The sequence below is a fragment of the Ambystoma mexicanum genome, chromosome 8 (assembly GCF_040938575.1).
Source record: "Ambystoma mexicanum isolate Mex_15411 chromosome 8, UKY_AmexF1_1, whole genome shotgun sequence".
NCBI lineage: Eukaryota > Metazoa > Chordata > Amphibia > Caudata > Ambystomatidae > Ambystoma > Ambystoma mexicanum.
This window is the reverse complement of record NC_090929.1, coordinates 695,528,859-695,549,511: the sequence shown is the minus strand read 5'-3', so window position 1 is coordinate 695,549,511 and position 20,653 is coordinate 695,528,859. Positions and strand designations below refer to the sequence as shown.

The 20,653-nt window shown below is 46.2% G+C and overlaps 1 protein-coding gene across 2 annotated transcripts in view; it reads left to right on the top strand.

Annotated features, from left to right (window-relative positions):
• Positions 1-20,653, top strand: part of PALD1 (phosphatase domain containing paladin 1) — a 1,254,976-nt gene that overhangs the window by 823,302 nt on the left and 411,021 nt on the right. For both annotated transcript variants that reach the window (XM_069610500.1, XM_069610501.1), the window contains exon 16: positions 9,799-9,939. In XM_069610500.1, coding sequence (XP_069466601.1) covers positions 9,799-9,939 — 141 coding nt within the window. The remainder of the gene's footprint in view (positions 1-9,798; positions 9,940-20,653) is intronic.

The following is a 20,653-nucleotide window of genomic DNA, read 5'->3' as shown; positions in this document are numbered from 1 at the left end:
CTGCAGCCCGGTTCTGCTGCCCTTCATCCCTTGTCGTGTGGCTTGAGGCCGTCTGCGATCTTCATTGGATTTACAATATGATTTCTGCACACTTGTTATGCTCTATTTCCTATAGGTTAGTCCTATTTGGTCCTACTAGTCTCCTTATGTATTGCTGTAGTTCCATAGGGTTAGTTGCCATAAGCATCTGCAAGCTTGCTCTGCATCTCTTTGTTGCATTGCATTCAGCGTATCAGCACTTGGCTAATGGGAAAATAATAAAAGCTTTTGACAGTATGTATATGTATCTGTTCTCCATCTACAGAACTGTGTAAGCGTGTTCTTCATGGATACGAGTATGCTTTCATGTGAAGCTGCGTATGGCTGCGAGTGTGCTTCATGACTAACGCGGCTATGTCATGGTGTCACTAATGATGTCAGCACAGTGGTTTCTCGGCACTTAGTCAATGCTGTCCATTATGGCATTTGGATCCATAATCACTGTTGAAGCACCTGTATCCATAAAGACATTGACTGGATAAGGTTGGAATGGCTGTCTGAGAGAATACCTCTCTGCGTACGTGTCAGTCATTGGTGCTCCTGGGGGATGCCAAAATAATGAGTGGCTCTGTGTTCTTGACTCATGTTCATGGGGATAAGGGGGGGCATTCCTGGGACCCTCTCTTCAGTAAGGCTCCTCAACTGGTAGGGTAGGGCTGGACATAACCCTTTGCTTATGCCGATGATAAACGTGGGGATTGAGCACTGCATAGGACGACCCTGTGTTACTGCTTTGCAGCTCGAATTACCAACAGGACTTCAGCCCAGGCCTCTTCGGAGTCTCCCATGGGTCGACCTGCCCTTCTTGAACCTTCGCTCGGGTCTTGCTACAACGCAACTGAAGCCTCTGCATTACTGGCTAGGGTCCGCCTTCAGTTAGCCACGAGTCACTGTGTACGGGATCCAGCAACAGGGAGCATCTGCTACAACCCCACCCCTACCCCTCTGAGGATTGGGTACCTACCCTGTCCAATTACTTACCTGGATGTGGGTGTTCGACATTTGGAAGGAAATGGCAGAGCTTCTCAGGGTTTAAAAAGGCTAGTATGCCCCACCCCTCTTGCTGCATTTCTTCCATGGAGTGTGTACTGGCTCTGCAAAATCCACAGGTCTTGTTGGGGAAATGTTTCCCTTTTTAAACAAAGTCCCTGGTGTTTTAGTGGGTTTATTTCTGGTTCTTCCTGCAGTGACCAGTGTTGCCCCAGTTGCTGCTCCCCTTGCTGCAGGGCTGCCGGGCCACGTCCTGGACTTGCTGGTATTGCCGCGCACGTCATACACCGCGGCATAGCGGGAGATGGGGCGGCGTGGCTGCGGCATCTTCTCCCGGCAGGCTCCCCCTGCGGCTTGGCTCTGCTGGCGTACTGTGGGGCTGGACGTACTGTTATTGCAGGGAAGGGAGGGAAGGCGGTCCCCCGGCACACACACCAGCAATGTTCTCTGGGTGGGGGCGGATTCCCTCCCTTCCTTAACAGCACCAGTTTGCGGACCCTGTCACATAACTCATTACGGAAAAAAACCTATCAGGAATATGGGGACACTTTATAAAGAATTCAAGGAACATAAAACACCAAACAGTCCCATTTTACAGCAAACACTGCAAAAGCCTTCTGCCAATCGAATCCCAGCACTGAGGCTGCCCTACAAAGCCAGTAAAACTAACAAACGTTTTACCACTGCTGTCGAGATGGTATATCAGAGCAAATTAGCAAACTGCATGGAGCAAAAATGCCTGTGGTTTGTAGGGCCTCTGCGAAATACATGTTAGCGGTAAGCATAAAAGGGCGGAGGAGAAAACATTGCAATACACAATAGCAAGCGTCCATTACATGTTTTAAAGAATCTGCATATCAACGAGGAACTAGGATCGCCACCTTCGAAATCTGGACTCGCCACTCGACACATGAAATATGCACACTGCCAAGTGCCTTGTTTATTTCACTTCATGCCACTTAGGAAATAGGCAATGCAAGACATGGAGACGAGGAGGTGCGCGGGGGCGGGGTGGGATTTGGCTGCACTCCCTGGCTCCTCCACGGAGGTACATGTTAGACCTCTGCGTCTTTCCCCCAATGACGTAAAGTCCTGGGTCTGGCTGCAGCTTCCCAAACCTGACTCAGTTCCTAGTCTGTGCTTCATACCTCTAGTGCCACAATGCAATTGTGTGAGCTCTGCATTGGGGGACAACTGGGGGGCAATTGTAGCCACCTGTCTTTCTCATCCCCTGCCCTCCCCTATTCCTCACCCCTCCCCTCCTCTTGTTAAAGTCCGGCACTACCTCATTTGCCGTCAGGCATAGTAATTGCAGCCGCCTGTCTTTTTCATCCACTCTCCTCATCCCCTCCCTTCTACTGTTACACTAGCACTTACTCTATCATTGTCACGTGACATTGTGGTAGCAGCTTGTTTGTCTCTCCCCTTTCCCACCCTACTTCTCCTCCCCCCCCTCCAGCACTAATCTGAATCATCGTTTGACCCAGTATGTTAGTTGCTTGTCTTGTTCCGCTCCTTCACCCTCAGTCCATACCCACCCCCCACTCTTCCCCCTCCTCTTGTTCATTTTCCGCACTACAACGTCTGGCATGGTAATGTAACTGCTTGTTCGGTTAACATCCCCCCCCACCCCTGCCCCCTTATTGTTCCTTGCACTTGCATCTGAAATGCTGGCAGGCTGATTAAGATTGTTTTATTTTTCGCATTCTGAATTGTCGCAAGGACTTGTAAGAATGTAACTGTATTCTCCCGTGTTCGCTCCCTCCTTGAAGCACTTTGAAACATATTGTGTATAGGTGCTATACAAATAATTCAATTCAATTCATGTCGGGAACTTGACTGTGCAGACCATGACTCAGATAAGCCTAACACAATGAGTACCAAGGAACAGAGTCAGTCAAATAATTTCATTTCATAAAAGTAAATAAATCAGCTACAATAAACCAACAGTATAATAAAACCATAATTTAAAATAAGGTAATTAGCATAATATTAAAAACAGACTCATACAATCAATGCAGATTTAAAAAGAGAACCATCTAAAACAATTCCATTAGAAGGTCTCTGTTGCAGTGCTCTTCGAAGGTAGGTAATTAACATTCATGCCACCGCCTTGGTGTTTGCTAGGAGAATAAAGTGCATGGCAGATCTACAATGTCTAAAGGGCAGTTTACTTCGCAAAACGTATAAGGTGCGCTCCCTAATACCAGTAAATATTGCCCAAAAAAGGCATCAAATATCAACTAGGGGCAGTGCACAATAAACAGGAGAGACTGCTGCCTTTTCACTCTGATCACTGGACCAATTTCATACCCCCCCCCATGCTCCCAGCAGTAACCATGGGACCTAGTGGCAATGGCCTAGTGTAACTGGAGATTAAATGAAGGGCTCTCCCGAGAGCCGCGTCATTCAGCAAATGGCGGGAAGGAGCCAGAGAACAAGCTCCTGGCTGCACGCACCTTATAATGCTCACACCAATCCCACGGCAGGCAGCCAGTGGACTGATCCACTTCATTCCAAATCCATCCAGGGTAAGTTGCCTAGAACCTGCTGTCCCCCGACAGACATGTTCCATGTAGCACATGGCCCATGATTGCATCGCGCGAGTTTAGTCAATTGGCCTCATTACGAGTATGGTGGTAATTTGACCATACTTCTGTGGATTTGCTGACAAACTTGGTTACCGTCACCGCTGCTTAAGCCAGCGGGTTTACTGCTGGATCATGTGTGGTGCTAAGGCGATGTTGATCCCTTTTTTTGGAGTCCGTAGGACTTGTGGGGATTTTGGCTGATTTGTCCTGAGCTGTCATTCCACTATGCTAAATCTATGGATTTTTGGTGGCGAAATGGAGGATTTAGCTCTGGTAAATCCTCCACCTCACCTACAAACTCAGTTTGGCGGTACAGTAAAATCAACAGAAATTCCTTTGCCGTCAAAAAAAGTCACAGTAGCTGAATTACCACAGAAAATTGCCTACACTGTTGAACACGGATTGAGGCCCAATATGTCTCTGTTGTTCTCAGCCTCATTTTCATTCCCATACAAGGAGGAAGTAAACACAGGCACGCATTTCTAACCAGCATTTAGACATCAGATTTGAGGACTTCACATCTGCATACGGCTGTCATGTCCTTCCACTGGGAATCGATTCCATGTAATAACGTCCCCACAAAAATGTCCCGACAAAAAAGTCACTGTTTTTTGCAGATACATTATTACATTGAACAAGCGGGGGACTGTGGGATGTATTTACCCATGCATCCGAGCCCTACCTCAAAACTGTGCAGTACTGACATGAAAACATCATGATGGCCAGAGCTTCCCAGAAAATGCACAGGGAAATGCAGGAAGAATAGGCTGCCACTCATTTTTGCCGATGTTATGGGCACAGAAGGACACTGCCTAAAAACCACCATTGCACTACCCACACAGTAGTCTGAAACCATTGGGAATGGTGATGCTGATTGCCAAAAGCAAACCCATAACTGTTGGGAATTCATTTTCTTAAATCCCAAAAAGGGGTGCAGTACCAGTACTCACCACTATCCAAAAGCCGGCGTTTTAAAACCACCAGATTTTGTAGAAAACTGAATAAATGAACCCAAAGCAAGCCAAAGAAAGACTTACTGAGAGGTGGATCCAATGTAAAGTTATATTCTGAAGTGACTTGAAGGTGTATAACAAGACTGGCTGAGCTGTGGATTTCAGCAGTTTAAGTAAATTTGACAGGACAGATAGGGACTTTCAAATCCATTTGCAGCTGGAAGCTCTGCCGGGAAAATCCATACTTTACCTCCATCAATCTCCAGAGAAAGCTGTGCAGAAAGATCCAGACTTTAAATCCCTCAATCTTCAGAATCCAGAGAGAGAGCAGATCCAGATCACTGTGAAGTGCAGAGACCAGAGTCCCGTCTAAAACCTGACCAGATCCATGGCGAGGCCCATTTCACTCAAGAATATAGTGTGAGTACCTAGAAAACTGTGCAGAACCAATCTCCTAGTTAAAATAATATAATTCAATCTAGCTTAATCTAAGTAGAACTGTCTCCTAACTGTCACCTGTCATTTGCATAGCTGTCACCTGTCATTTTCTAGTTGCAAGCTGCACTTGTCTTTTTGAACTTTAAAATTTCAAATCTGAAAAACGACCTTTATTTAATCGCTCATATCTCCGTGACCGTTTGTGCTAGAGACTTGCAGTAACTTTCATCTGGAAGCTGAGATCCTAGGCTTTCCTAGGACCCCAAAACGATAGTGATAGTCCTTGTAGTTCCTCTGTAATCGCGCCAGACGCATCCGCGAATTTTGCCGCGATTTGAAAATTTCTCCACTTGCAAAAAGATAGCTGCTTTTGCTTTCCTCTGAAAAAAAATCGTTTGCCTCATAAAAACTATCCCTGCATCACTGCTAGAGTGAGCCTGAGCTAATATTAACTTGATTTCACTCACCCTGAACCTCTAAAGGGAATTAAAAGCATTTTAGCATATTTTTTCTTCATTTCCAGCACATTTAAAAGCATTTTGCCTGTGTTTTCAACTTCTGTAGTCTAAGTTGCTGGGTGAACTGAATTACATTTGATTGCATTTCTGAGAACTGTGTGCTTTCCTTCCATTTCCTTGCATTGCATAAAAGGGGGGAGGGGATTGCCAGAGAAAAGTGATTACATTGTTTTGTTGAACGCATATTGAGTAGTTTCTGTACTGCATTTTCATTCCACCTTGCATCCATTTGAAACCATAAAAGTATTGTTGCTATCTTATTCATCCTATAACCACTCATGTGATCATTGATTATAAAGAAGTGTGCTAGTGCCAGACTATCCATTATTGATTACTGATCAGATTAAGTGTGATATTCAATTATTAATTTATTCTAAAGTGTGATATATATCTCTAGTGTTTAAATTATCAAATAAACCTTTTAACTTGCAAAACAGAACTACTTCTTGGCTCAGTGGGGTCAGGAGGATTCCAAGAGAGGGGTGTTATATAGGGGTAGTCATCCAGAACGCATGAACTGGACATAAAGATATATCAATAAGGGTTTTCATTCAGTATTATAGACTAGGCGTTGACTTAGCTGTAGTGTTGAATTGATTCCTCTTACAGGACACGTCCACAACCCCCATTTAAAAAATATTTTAATGGGAGCAGGGGACATCCCCGCAACTTGTCACCATATATAATGTCACCAATGGCTTTTCCCAGCGACATTATGTATGGAACATTATGTATGGGGACAAATATTACCTGATACCTGGGAATCGAAACCCCGGAAGTGGTAGAGAGCCCATTAGTTATAAAGCTGTTTCTTTTAAAGGATCTTTTAGAAACGGCTGGTCAGACATGGGCTTTGATGACTTCCATCTAACGTGGCGGCCACGTCTGCGTGCGCTGCTACGTTTTGTTCTAAAACACCAGAGCAGCCTGTAGCAACGGCAGAGATCTACAGCTGTCCGATAGCTGAAGGAACCACAATAAATGTGTTTTTTTCCAGTGCACAGTGCAGCTGAAGCAGCTATTCAGGAAAGCCTGAGGGGTAGACTGCTCCCCAGCACAAACCCTTTGCATGTTTTGGTGTTATTGAGTCAGACATATGTATTTGATGTGTTCCTGCAGCAACAATACCACTCTGTGATTGTGTTCTCCTACAACCAAAAAGACATGTGCCTGCACCAAAAAACATACGTGCGCCTTTGTGCTTTTGTATTCTCCCCCAACAGTGGTCAAGGTGAGCGGGAATGGTCGGGGGCGGCGTTCCACAACTTTTATGTTGTTATTGTGAACAGTTCCGCTACTTTTTTCACACTTCTCCACTTTAACACCCAATAGGAGTTCCAGTTAAAATTAAACCTGTTTCAACTCAATTGGCTGTCAGCCAGCATGGCTTGCAACCCTTGACAAATGTGTTGCACGTTGATCCCTTCCTGCCTACTCTCTACATTGCCAGGGTCACAGCTCCACTACTTTTCTTGATACACTTCTACCACTGGTCACGCCGCCATCCACCAAAGAAATCATGTGTGCCTCTTTGATTTTGTTGTGCACCCAAAAGCCAAGTAGACCTTACTGTGATTTTATTTCTTCTCCATCCAATAATCAGTGCTGCTACTTTGATATTGTTCTCCATCACCCAAAAAATCACAGGTATTCCTCTGTGATTTTGTTTTCTCTACTAAAGCAAACGTGTGACCATTTCTGATTTTGTGCCCCATCACCCAAGAAATCCAAGATGCTTCTCTGATTGTTTTCACCAACATCTGAAAAAGTTGTCTCGTCTTTGTAATTTCCTTCTCTTAAACCCTCAAAAATCAATGGCCACCTGTGATTCTGGAAAACAAATCATGTGTCTCTGCTAGAATCTACTCTAATTCCTTGCCTATATAGGGCCCGACTCTCAATTGAATTCTACTCCAACCATCTCCATTTCTATCCCTAAAGGAAGGTCCCATCCCTGAGCTCTTAACTCTTGCTCCTGCCTCACCAAATGCCTTGCCGAGAATTACTTGAAGTACAAAACATTTGCTTTGCGTAGACGCAAGATAATACCGGATCACACCCCTTTAGCTGAACGTCAAAAAGAAATTTAAAAGTTTGCACTTCTTGAACTGGATGAAATCGAGACATTTGATTTGTATCCGAATCGATTTGCTGATGCATGTTGGTACAATATGTCAGCTGAAACAAAGACACAGGGGCTCATTACAAGTTTGCCGGCACCCCGCCGGTATAACCACACTAATACTGTTTCCGCCAGCTGGTCTGCCGGATTTACCAGCAGATTCCAAGTGGCAGTAACCCCACAAAATTTCGATTCCATGGGTGGGGGGATTTGCCAGTATTACCGCTAATACCAGCAGGTTTTTGCCAGTAGGATGGCGGATATACCTCCAGCTATAAGCTGGAGGTAAGTCCACCAACCTACCAGCAAGCTTGTAGTGTGCGGTGTGGTAACTTGCCGGTATGCGATAATACCGGCATGTTGTTACCTCTCTGGCACACTCGTAATGAGGGTCAAAGACTCGTCTCCAAGAAATTCCAGAATTGAGACCACTTCCATGTAAGAGAGGATTCCCACTGCTACCAATGAGAACATCTTTCTACAGGATCCAGAAAGGGAAGCGTTCTCAGAGAGCCCCGGTGCCACATGTGTATTTGAATTGGGGATGATGTCTCCTCGGCAATGGGAAAGTATTTTGAGGTGACTCTTGACAGCCCACATATTGACTCAAATAGGTAAATAGGAAATGATTTTCAATAATTAATTCTCCTCTTGAAAGCCATCCACCACTATTACATCACTACTAGGGCCTGCTTGAGCACCTCATAGGTCCATCACGCAACCACTCACCATCTAACTACACCTAGTGCCATGCTTTGTCGGATCTAGATATTGCCATCGTAATAAAACGCGGCTCTACTCAGACTTGCACTCTCCCGAGTCCTACACTCATGCTTACCAATAACTATCACGTTTCCGAAACACGTATCCCTACTTTGACAACTATATCCCCTCCTACTAATCGCAGTTGTTTTTACTCTGTTTTTTGCAATTCTATTATTTAGATTCTCTTTCCTATCACTTCCTCCCTTTCCTTTTCAGACTAAGGTCTGACAATACCCGGCCAATACCAGGCACCGTGAGACAACAACGGTGGGGATGGGCACAGTATAAACATTAGAAAAACTCACATTACAAACACACAAGAGGAAGCGCTGCCTGACACGTCAGTTCCTTGGCGATTAAATCCCACAATGGCTTGTACAAGAAATGGAGCGAGCAGTGTTGCTTAGCGTCCGTCTTTTTCACATTTACAAACTGTCACATTTGCCATGAAGGATTTAATTGTTCAGCAGGCCAAGTGCGGACTGGTGATCTAGTGAGTGGTCTCAACATATGAAAACAAGCATTGGCAATGCCAACAGATTGGGCTTTTGTGTAGGCATCGGAAAGGCACTTCCCAGGCACTGCTGCAGTGGTATTAACTGGCCATTGATGGTAGCAGGTGCAAAAGGGTGCGAGTACCTGGCCATGTAATTGCACTTCCTGGCAAATCCCTAATATTTATACACAAGCCAAGACTGTTGACTTTGCCAATGCTTGTTTTTAACAGGACTTCAATGAAGGAGATACATACTGCTTATAAATCGAGTGGCTGAAGGCAGACCTGATCAATACATTTGTATTACACCGGTAGGATGTTTACAACTCCAATTAAATAGTTAACTCTCAGAAGACTGCTTTGTGAAAGCAGTGGCAGACACTTCGAGTGAAAAGTTTAATGGTAAGGCTTGGTTAAAGCGAGCTCAGCGAGTTCTCATGACGAAGTGTTTTGGGCAGGGAGGGGCAGGAACTGGGTGGGATTAGCCATAGGGATTTGCATGGCCATGTGCAGTGAATGGGTTGATAAATGCCCACACAACACCTACAAGCTTGGTGTCCCTCCTCATTTGCCATTTCTCCCTATCTGTACTCTAATGCAATAGTTTTGGCTTATAGGTGGTGATAAAGTGCCACCTCGTAGCCCAAACTAAAACAGCTCGTGGCCATTATTTCATTTGTGGGGGCTGCGGGAAAGATGCACCCATTATCCTTTTGACTCCATTAACTAACTTGTGGGAATAAACAAGCGGCCCTATGTTCACGCCCCTAGATATTACACTCCTTTGTTAAGTGTGTATATAATGGAAAGATGGGATGCATTTAAAAAAAAAAGAAATGAAAAAAGTTACATTAAAATGTGTTTGATTCCGATTTTCCTTGCTCAGGATTTCGACATGCTGCTGGAGTCCATGAAGGCCGTGTTAGCTGAAGATTCCCATCCAGCCTTTGTGTTCAATTGCCACGGCGGACGCGGGAGGACCACCACAGCCATGGTCATCTCTCTACTCACACTCTGGCACTTCAATGTGAGTACTGCATGCTGGAGAAGTGCATCATTGTGATAAATCTTTGGGTGTGAATACTGGCACCGCTGAAAATGAGGTCTTGTTCCCCCCTGAAATGGACCGCTCCTAGTTTATCATCATTTGTGTACTGTCTCTTGGTCTGCTGTGGTGCACCCTAAATATGTTATAATTTATTTTGTGTGTAAAATATGAATAATAGTTTACAGGAAAATAACCTAGAGTATGTGGCTACCCATACATGCTGTTGAACGTTCACTGGCTCAGTGTTGGCAGTGCATTACATTTACTGTGAAAGCATACTGGGTATATGTGTTGTGTGTCAATTTCACATTTTGGGGACCTTTTCCAGAGTATAAGAGACTTTGGAAGCCAGGAGAAACTATCCTCTCTGAGCAGCTACCTCCAACTCTCTGAAGGTCAGATGCTTTTCCAGTCAGAGAGTGGGGGTGGATCTCTCTCCTCTGCAGGTGCCCTGCCCCTCTCAGACTTGAGCCGGACCACCTGAAGTTCTGGAAGCAGCTCAATACCCTCGTTTTCTCCTTTGCCTTCTCTCTCTCTCTCGCTCCCTTGCTAACTTATCTGTATGCTGCACCGACTGGTTGCTTGGTTCCTTTAGAGTCTCACTGGGTATCAGGCTCCTCCACGACCAGTCTTCCCTTGCACTGCCTCTTGGCCTACTGTGCACTTAGGGGCTGCAACTCTAACCCCTACCACACCCCTGCCTCCTTGCACTTACCCAGAGCCGCGCTGCCCTGCCTGCACTTACTGAAAGCCAAGTGGCCCCCTTCTTCTCCCTTGCACTTCCCCTTGCACTTCTTTGTCGCACTTGCATGATCCAAAAGACACAAAGCCTAGTAGGATCGTTTGTTTTGTCCTCCCTATGTCTTCCCTACCTTATCTTGTGGTGCCTAGAAACACTTGTGTTGAGGCGCGTTATAAATGCCATATCATATCATATACCCACTTTGTGATACCATCCCTGTAGGCAGTACCTGAGGGACTCCTTAAATTCTACCCCTCATCGTCCTCTATCCTTTTCAGGATGTCATGGACCTGGCTTTCCCCAATGGGTGATTTCTGTATTCTGTACTTAGATGAACAAACGCATCCTTCCTGCTGTAGCAGGGCAAGAATCACAATCAGTCCCACGAGTGGGCCGAGTACCGCAGTCTTCATTTGAGGAAGACGCACACAGTAATATACACACAAGCGGGCCGCTTGCAGCCCGTCAGCAATGTCTGCGAACAGGGAACGGTGCTTACTGCTTGTTCTCTGGAAGCGGGCCACCGAGGCGCCCACCGATCCCCATTCCTCGCACAGAGAGGTCGAGAGCCGTCACTGGTCCAGAGTAGAGAACGCGCAGAGTGGCGCACTGACTGGTGAGCTTTTGCCTGACTTTAAGTTGGCGGACCGGGTTCTAAACCCTTGGCCCACATTCCATAGGGGGAATTCACTAATTAGTGAAAACAGGGGTTGGAGGATTGACTGGAGACACATGTAGGTGGAATATACGAGGATTTTGAGAGTGTTGAGAAAGCTGTCTAAGGACTAAGTATGCCGTGAGAGGGAGAGATAAAGAATAAGCCAAGCAACAGCTTACTGACTGTGCTAGCCCAGGGCGTGCTGCCAAGTGTCTGCTGGGGACTCCACCCAAAAGCTCACAGGGGCCAGGGCAAGGAGCCAATGCAGAAAACCTACTAAGTGCCTTAGCACAGTTGTTGGCAGGAGCCAGAGACACCAAAGGAAAGGCCTGAGCCTGTGGATGACTTGAACCCAGGAGGGGGCACCCCTTGGATGGTGGGTAATAATAACTTCAGTGTGACACGATGGGCGAAATTCTTGCTGGTAAAAGTCACGAAATTATCCAGAGATTGGAGGTTTGTTTTGTTTGTTTGTTTATTAATTTGTATAGCGCACCTGACCCAAGGGTATATGGGCGCTTAAGCTTCGAGTTACAGGCAAGGTAGGGCACAATTGTACAGTGATGAAGCAAAGGTATACTTGACAAGATAGCAATTAGTGCATAGACAATAATATTCTGACATAGTGCAAAATACATTCTTGCAGAGGGTATGCATTCAATCATGGTAGGTTAATTGTTGAGTAACCAGGTGATGACCTTAGTTCTGAAAGGCTGGAAGGTGGGTGTAGATTTGATATCCAGTGGAATGGTATTCCAAAGTTGTGAAGCCAGAGCTGGGAAGCTGGAACCACCAGCTCTTTTGAGGGAGAATTTGGGCACAGTCAGTTGTAGTGTATTAGAGGATCTAGTGGTTCTAGTGTTCTGTCTTAGTGTAAATTTGTTAGTGAGATAGGGAGGGGCAAGGCCGTTGAGTGCTTTATAGGTGAGGCAGATGGTTTTTAGATCTATTTTTTGTTGGATGGAGAGCCATTTGCATGCAATTCTGGTAGCCGAAATATGTTCTCTTCTGGGAATATTCAGGTGGTTTGAAAAACCTCCTCCTGGTTCAGCTTTCCTTAAAGCAAGGCTGCAGAATAATGCTTTCTTGGTTGCAGATGGCTGCTACATCTGCCTTTAGGAGCCTGGGAAGGCGTCCCATGGTCGAAGGTTGGCTCACGTGGTTAGAGGGTGAGATTGTATGGACCAAGAAGAAACAGCCAGAGAAGAACCAAAGAAGCCAGCTGGGCACCATAACCCTGGAACTGTACGGGAATACAAGATTCAGACTTGGACTAAAATAGGATCAGGGAATTTGGACTTCAACATTCGGTCTTATGTAGAATAGACCTTTGCACTTTTTCTGCTAGAGGAGTGGAGAGAGGAGTGACAAAGAAGAAGGTAGAAGGAGGGAGAGGAGAATGGGGAAACCCTGGAGTATGGATTAAAAACTGGAGGAGGTGGAAAGCAAAGAGGGGGGGGGGGGGAGTGGAAAGTGCTAAGCTGGGAAGTAGGAAAAGAGGAAAGTGAAGAATAGTGGAAATCCCTTGAGAGGGGAGTAGTGAGTGCAGGAGGTGGAAACTGAAGAGCTTGAAGAAGGATGGAAGAGGTAGCCAAGAAAGTGAGAGCCCAGGAGGAGAAAGGTTAGAAGGACATAGAGAGTACAGGAATGTGTGTAATCAGAATGACGGAAGAAGAAACCGGTGGTGACGGGATAAGGAAGATGAATTGGGTGCAGTAAAGTGAACGTGTACGGCCACTTTACCAGACTCAGGTATGTTCTCTAACACACACACGGTTATGGTACATATTTTTGCCAGCCCCCCTCACTTTCGCCATAACTCGAAAATACACAAGTTCTAGCCCACTGCTCCTCACGGTTAGAACCCGTCACTGCTAAAGCTTTACCGGCACGTCCTAGGACTGCCTTTATATAGGTTTCAACCGTTTGAACTTTCAAGAGCCTAAAGCAGTGGTCTCCAACCTTTACGTTAGCTAGAGCTACTTGTAGTGGAGGCCAACAGTGGAGAGCTATTAGCGGGCGATATCGGGGTGGGGATATTTATAAATCTCTGAATGTTTACCAATATTTTTTTGGCTCGATTATTTCCTCTCTATAAACAGATGGAATAACATATGCCTTCATGAAAATATTAAGAACTTCAATAACCACTTTGCTGCATTATTATTTATTGATAGCTGTCTCAAAAAGAGATATTTGTTGGACTAACACACAAATATGCTGTAATTGTTGTGCCCCTTCCTTTGTGTTTTCTGCAGGCTTTCTACATGCTTGGCACACTATTGTTTTCCAAATGTGCATTTCACACTTCAATAGAAAAAACAAAAGTTATTTTGAAATTGAAAAATGCACAAGTTCACAAGTTTTCTTTGAAAATTATTTTTGTCAGACACCACACATACTCCGTTATTTGCTGGTAAGATAGCTCAGCGGGTTGATCGCTTGCTGCTGCGATCTGAGCGTGATCTGCAGGTTGCAGGTTCAAATCCCGGCAAGGCCAACTCAGCCTTTAATCTTTCTAAGGTCGATAAATGAGTTCCAATTTCGGTTGGGTGATATTGCATGTAAATATGTGCTCTGTAAAGTGCTTTGGTTTAAGGGGCTATATAAATAACACATCATTATCATTATTTGTGTACCCCTCTGTGTTTTAGCACAAGTTACATCTATAAAGATGTTATATGCTTGTTAAACTGGTTAATCACAAATTAATGCTTCTGTCATGCTGACAGCAGTTTTTAGGAAATTAAACTGTGGGTTCATAGGTGCCAAATTTTGATTTTCACTACAGGGGCAGAAATATCTCCATCTCAGCCCTGCATATAAGCAAGCAACCAGCCCAACCCATACCCTGGCCAAACACATTGTATAGCACTTTTTTTTATAAGGCATTGCAAAAAGTCATACGATTAACAACCTGTAGTTTTGAATATATAACATCTCAGCATCGGTCTGACAACCTGCTGAGCTACCCTGGTAGGCTTCTACTGTACAGCGTGTCTATGGATCGCTTAATGTACTAAAAGTGGGTGTACCTGTGTCATGGAAGTGATTTAAAGTGGAAATGTGCAGTGTGGAATTTGGAAAGAAGCCACATGAAAGAAATTGCACCATTTTTTAATTATTATTTTGAACATTTCCAGGCGAGTGGCAGTGCTACTGTGATATTTTCATTGCGTGGGCACACTGATCCTGCCCCAGCCCCTCCAACATCTCTGGCAAACAAGAGCAGCTTGCTTAAGCAAGACAGTGTCGTGGGGGCGGACAAGGCCAACTGTGGTACTACAGGCGACCTGCAGAAGCAGAATGTGATACTGACACTTGTCAGTGGATTTACAAGCAGCTCCAAGTGTCACAGCAGCCAAGCTCTGCGCCCGCAAATGGGATGATATGGGTTCGGATCCTGGACACAACGCACCATTAAATAATATTGTTTAGGGATTTTTTTATTTTTCGGTATCTTCAGCACGGGCGACTGAAAAGGCTCAGGCGAGCTACTAGTCGCCCGCGATCGACTGTTTGGCGACCTCTGGCCTAAAGCGTTCTAAGAATTGCATAGAAATTGTCAGTGCATTTATGTTGCTGTCCAACTTTTTTTTATAAAGAACACTTGTACAGTAGTCCACAGTGTGCTGCGATGTGGTGAGCGAGCTGATGTGGATAACCATGGCCCCGAAAACCAGCACCTCCCCCAAACCAGGGCCCACTCGGTCATGGGCGCAGATGGGGCCAACCCTCCTGAGGTTGCCACTGCGTCACCGTCCAGTAACTCGACCAAGCGTGACGAAAAATTCCCAGCAGGTGCGGGGGCCGAAATGCCAATTCAGGACACTACATCACAATAATTAAAAGCTAAGGATGGCCAGGCCAATGCATTTCAAAGTTTTAATATATTCCCAGAGTAAGGCACAAGAGACAAAACCGTAAGTTTCGTCCTGGCTCCGGCCTTTTGACCCATCTAATTCCAAGACAAGTCCTAAAAAAAAAAACGAAAACAATAAACCGGGACTGGACTACCACTCCAGAATGGTATGGTGCATGTTGGCACCTATGGGATCAGTAGTGACTTCTTAGATTCTTGAGGCCTGGCCTCTGGCTGGCGTGCTGCAGTAATGTGCCTGCCAGGACCTCCTGGGGAAAAGGTAGCTCCTTGGACGTAAACGTAAGGCTGCCTACCCTTTATAAGGAATGCTCAGATCTGTTGCAGAATGGGGTCTTGACTCTCAAGGGGCTACGTTTCGTGTGCCCCAATATTCAATTTTCATAAGGAAATGTGACCCCTAAATTGGCAACCGTCACAGCACCGCCTGTGATTTCTCAGTAAGGAATCGAGCATTGGGGACAAAGGGTGTTGCCGCCAAAAAACCTTTACCCAATAGCTGCGAGGGCTATTTATCGGCACTTCCTCCTTCCTGGGCTCTGGTGAAGGATTCCTGGGAATTGAAGTTCCTGTCACGGTGATCCCCCGCCCCGCTGTGAATATTGTGAGAATTGCCTTGCCTTATGACGTATTATTAACTATGGCACTGGGCAATTAGCTAGGGCTGTCGCCCAGAAGGGACATATAGTTTGGGACTTCTGGGAGAAGAAGTTGAAGCCTGGTTTCTAGCCCTACAGGGGAATAACTGGACCTTTCTCATGTGTGCAACTATTTCTTTGCACGCTCACACAAAACAGTGCAGGCACCAGAGATGTTCTCTGAGTCAGCGTGGATTGTAATTAAAGCATTTGCGCCATCTATCGACCAAAAGGTAGAACTGGATAGTAAAACGTAGAGGGTTGTCGCTTTGGCATGTGTAGTGCTGACCAGTGCAAAGCACGCATGCACACCGTTACATAAGCACTTTGTTACTAACACCCACTGCTCACCGTCAGTAAAATGAAATGGCCGACGTGAAGAGGGTTCACATTGTAACACACTGTACTCGCCGTTTGTTTTAACACAAGACATCGTTTTATAGATTGTAAAAATGTAGTGAAACAAATTGCTGGACCTTTCGGAACTGCTCTGGTCACAATACCAGATTGAATTATATATTTCAGATGCAATAATCAGATGGAAACTGAAAAGCATGAACTATCAATACAGTTGCGCCAAACCTAATCAGCGAAGTACTTTAATTTTACAATAGATAATCTAATAATTTAATTTGGTTGACAGATTACAGGAATTCCTGAGAAAAACTAATTTGGTCATGAACCTCTGAAACAGAAGTTATCGGAATGTCTTTTAAAATGTTATCCAGTAATAGTAGAATTGTTCGAGTGCGCTTTCCCTCGTACTCTCCAGAAAGCACACGTGTGCTGAGGCTTGGAGGCAGAGGTCCATGTTGCATTTTCACACGTGCAAACGATATTCTAACCACACACCGACACCCGAGATGAACACAGCGCCAATGCGACCGTGTTCTCCTTTCTCTGCGGACGCTACTTTCCTGCAGGGCGGGCCAGGCTTCACTCGCACAGCGCACACTCTTTCCTGCTCACGCGTCCCTCATCCATTATAGTGTGTGTCAGATACTCTTTCACTGCCATCACCCCTCCAGTGAATTTCCATCCAGAATGTGCATAAGCGAAGTGCTTAATGCGTGTCTATTTTGCCCAGATTTCTTCATTACTGGCCACCGTCCAATTTGTTATTCTTCCCCAAAAGCTGCATTTTTTGGGAGCCTTTCTAGCTGCCTCTTCCCACGGGGTGTAAGGTAGTGTTATCACCACGTTGCCTTTTAACCCCGATTCCTCCACACCAGTAACTTGCTCACAAGGGATGATCTATAGCTGTTCAGTGGACATCTAGTGTTTCAGCTCCATGCCGACTGGCCGACCATTAACTCCCGGCTGTATTTTTTCGGCTCCATTATAATGTATGTACCCCAGGGGTGCCTCACTGTTGTCAGCTCTAAGCAACCATCATGTTGGAATAGGCCCCCACACATCTTCCGGGCCTGCTACATCAACACCTATTGCAGAATTATCTCCGCAAAAATCCCCATTCCAGTAACCTCGGAAGATTTCTCCTATGCAGGAGGGAGGGGGTCGGGCAGAGGTGAGCAGACATGCCAGACGACCCACACAAGGTTGTTCCCAGCACTTGCTGAACACTGTGGGCGGCTTGCATAAGGGGCAGTACTAGCCTCCTTAAATAAAGGCATGTGAGCTAAAGTGCAGGCACAGCACTGTCCCTTCTGCCTCCATCCTCTCGACTGGTTACTGGATAAAACGCGCATGGCCTCATTACAATTGTTACAATTGATCCAGCAATGGTAGGACAGGTAATGTCCCAAAAGCCAAGTTATGAGTTCTGTGACCAAAGCCAAGGAAAAGCCTGCTTCTAGGTGGCGGTATTGTTCAGCATTCCGGGGGGGGGGGCGGGGGGACACATTTAAGGGGCTATCGCCGTGGGTCTTTTGGTTGTAGCCCCGGATAGAAGCTCAGGGGTACCAACCAAAAAGGCTAGCTAGCCCCCATTCCCGACAGTCCCAAAATTAGCGTAGCCCCGTATCTTTTCCAGATCTAGCAACACCCACTCACAATGGCAGTAATGGCGCATGTGGCATTGCTGTCAATTCCCGACTGGGGACTGGGGAGAAGCCAAACCCCAAAGTATGCAGTGAATGACTGTTACCACTTGGGCTTATAGTAATTCGGTTCGGCATTGCTAGCCCTGCCAATGCCATCATACTAGGATGCACTGTCTTTTTATTATCAGTGACTGCCGTGTCGAGCATGCAGTCCTCGCAGGTCATCCGCTCCTCCACAGCTTGTCTCAGTGCACCGGCTTATAATGCGCAAGTCAGTAGGCGGTGACTTTCTTTACCCCTAGATATTCCTAATGCACCAGGCGCTTAACCCTTCATTGGGAAAGGTCATCAGTAGGTTTGCACTGTTGGTCTGCACTTTACAAATGAAATACGTAGAAATCCAAGCATTCATTTTCAGCAGCACATGAGGGTAGGTAATATATGAAAAAAGTCAGCGCGCGCCCTATAGAAACACACGCCAGGACTAGAATATGCGCCAAAGTTGAATATTCAGTAATGGAAGCACTATTTGATGATTGCGTTTTAACATATAGCGCTTCATGCCAGGCTCCTCTGGCCTCTAAGCGCTTTAATAACAGGGTTTATTACTTCCCCATTTCTAATGGTACTTGATTTATCGAACTTGGAATGATGAAAAGCTAAGTTGGTCCTTCCGCGGGATTTGAACCTGCAACGTTCAGGCTGCTGCAATGTCAGAGCCCAGCACTTAACACTGGTAGCTATCCACCCTTGGCATTGACCCAGCAGTCTAGTTATCCTGATCTCGACAGATTTCCAAACAGATCAGACAGAATCCTCGTATGTGTACTCATCAGAGACGGGCACCAAGTTTAGTTTGAAAACTCTTTCATTTAATTAGTGAATAGTTCAAATGTAAATCATTCTGCCCTTGTGGGCTTGCCCTGCGCTAACAAGTGTTCCGGCTCACGTGCCTTTTTCAAATCTGGGCATTCTTACATTTCATCCTTGCTGTGTCTTCGCATGTGATGTGCCTTGTAATATTGGGAAGATCCCCTCTTTCAAGTCTATTTCTTCATCGTACTTGCAGGTCGACTGTCTTGTTCCACCCCACCGATCAGATAGAATGACGCATCAATGATAAAAGGGGCAGTGGCAGAGCCAGGGGGTGTACTTGACCCCCGTGGCTCCACCCTGGTGTCTGGTGCACCCCCCCCCCCCGTCCCTCCACAGCTCCTGCTGGGCCTGGGGCTGTGCAATACATTAATTTCATAGCTGGACGGTGCATGTACACAGCCACACACCGTCCGTCCTTGAAATGTGCTGCGCAGGAGCCCACGTGGCTCAGTCTCATCTCGGCCTGTCCTGCCTGGGTTGATGGATGGGACGATATCATCATCATCATCATCATCATCATCATCATCCAGTGCAGGCAGGCTGGATCTCTAGCGTTTGGTGGCAGTGGCCTGGGTCAGGAGGCCAGGGTTCTGAAATGGAAAGAATGAAAACCGCACTACGCTGCGAATGAACATGACACTCTGCAATGCTGCAGTTGGATTTCCCCAGCGAATCCCCGGGCATGCACGACCCAGACTATCTGGAGCTGTGACACGTGGGTAGGCACCAGGCAGCCGGGCACATTTGCTAAAATGTAGCAACACCACCTGAACCAAGCGTGTGTGCTGTGTGCACGCACTATTTAGTCAGAGTGTCTTAGAACGCCTGAGTGTGCGGCCACACATGTCCTGACATTCAGTCCACTCCGCCCACAGTGTGAGACAGCAGGTGCAGGCCCTGCTGCTCTGGTCCACAACAACGTGAACGCAACGCCTTTCTGGCTCAACGCTGCAGGACAGGTAAGAGAGCAAGTGTGCCCCGGCATCCAGCGGGCTGCAGACTCAGCCTGTTACAGGCTGGGCGACACCCTCTGTGGCCAGGGAAACGTGACTGGGCATTTATTGAGATTGAGGGATGAGCGTGCACAATCAGCGAAACTTTGGGATGCAATTAAGCCCCCCCCCACCCCTGCCTCTTTTCCTGAAGAAAGGAACCAGAAAACTACATTGCTCTTTGCAGATGTCTGGAGTGCCGGACTGGGGGAGGGAGCACAGGGTCATGAGCTGCATTGCCCAGTGCTGTACACGGGCAGCTGTGCTGGAGTGGCCTATTTTCAGCATTGTTGTTGCTATTGCCAGGGTGGCTGCTTTAGAGGGCAGGAGGTCTGCTGTCACTGTCATTTTCTGTACCCCCCTCAGTGTACTTGGTGCCGCCCTTTTGCCAAGTCTGTTGCGGTGAGGTCTTAACGATTGGAAACTGCCAGGTGATTTTGCGGTACTAGTGGATCAGTATCAGTGGTTATTGAAATGTGAACCTCAGCTGGGGCTGTTAAAGTGTAACCAATCTAAGCCCCCTTCTCCAAAGACGTTTTTTTGGGAGGGGGGGGCTCGAGTTAACGGTACCTCCCAGGCTGCCTACCTCCTGTATTGATGGCCTTTGACTCTTTTGTCCAGTTCTACGATGTAGAATCTTTTACACGTAGAATCTATCTGTAACTTTGATCGTGTAGAGTTGAAGAATTGTTTTTTGTTACTTGAAGAGAGTACCAACTTTAACGACTGTCTCGTATTTTAATACGCGGATTGGCTGTGTGTCTGGGAAATGGTGATTTTGAGCAAGGGTGGTCCGCTTGCTGAGGGTGCATATTGAGTTGCCGCTTTGCCATGCCCAAACAGTCCTCATTGCGATACCAGGAGTGGGTGGTTATTGCATGTACATTTCTGCCTTTATACCTTT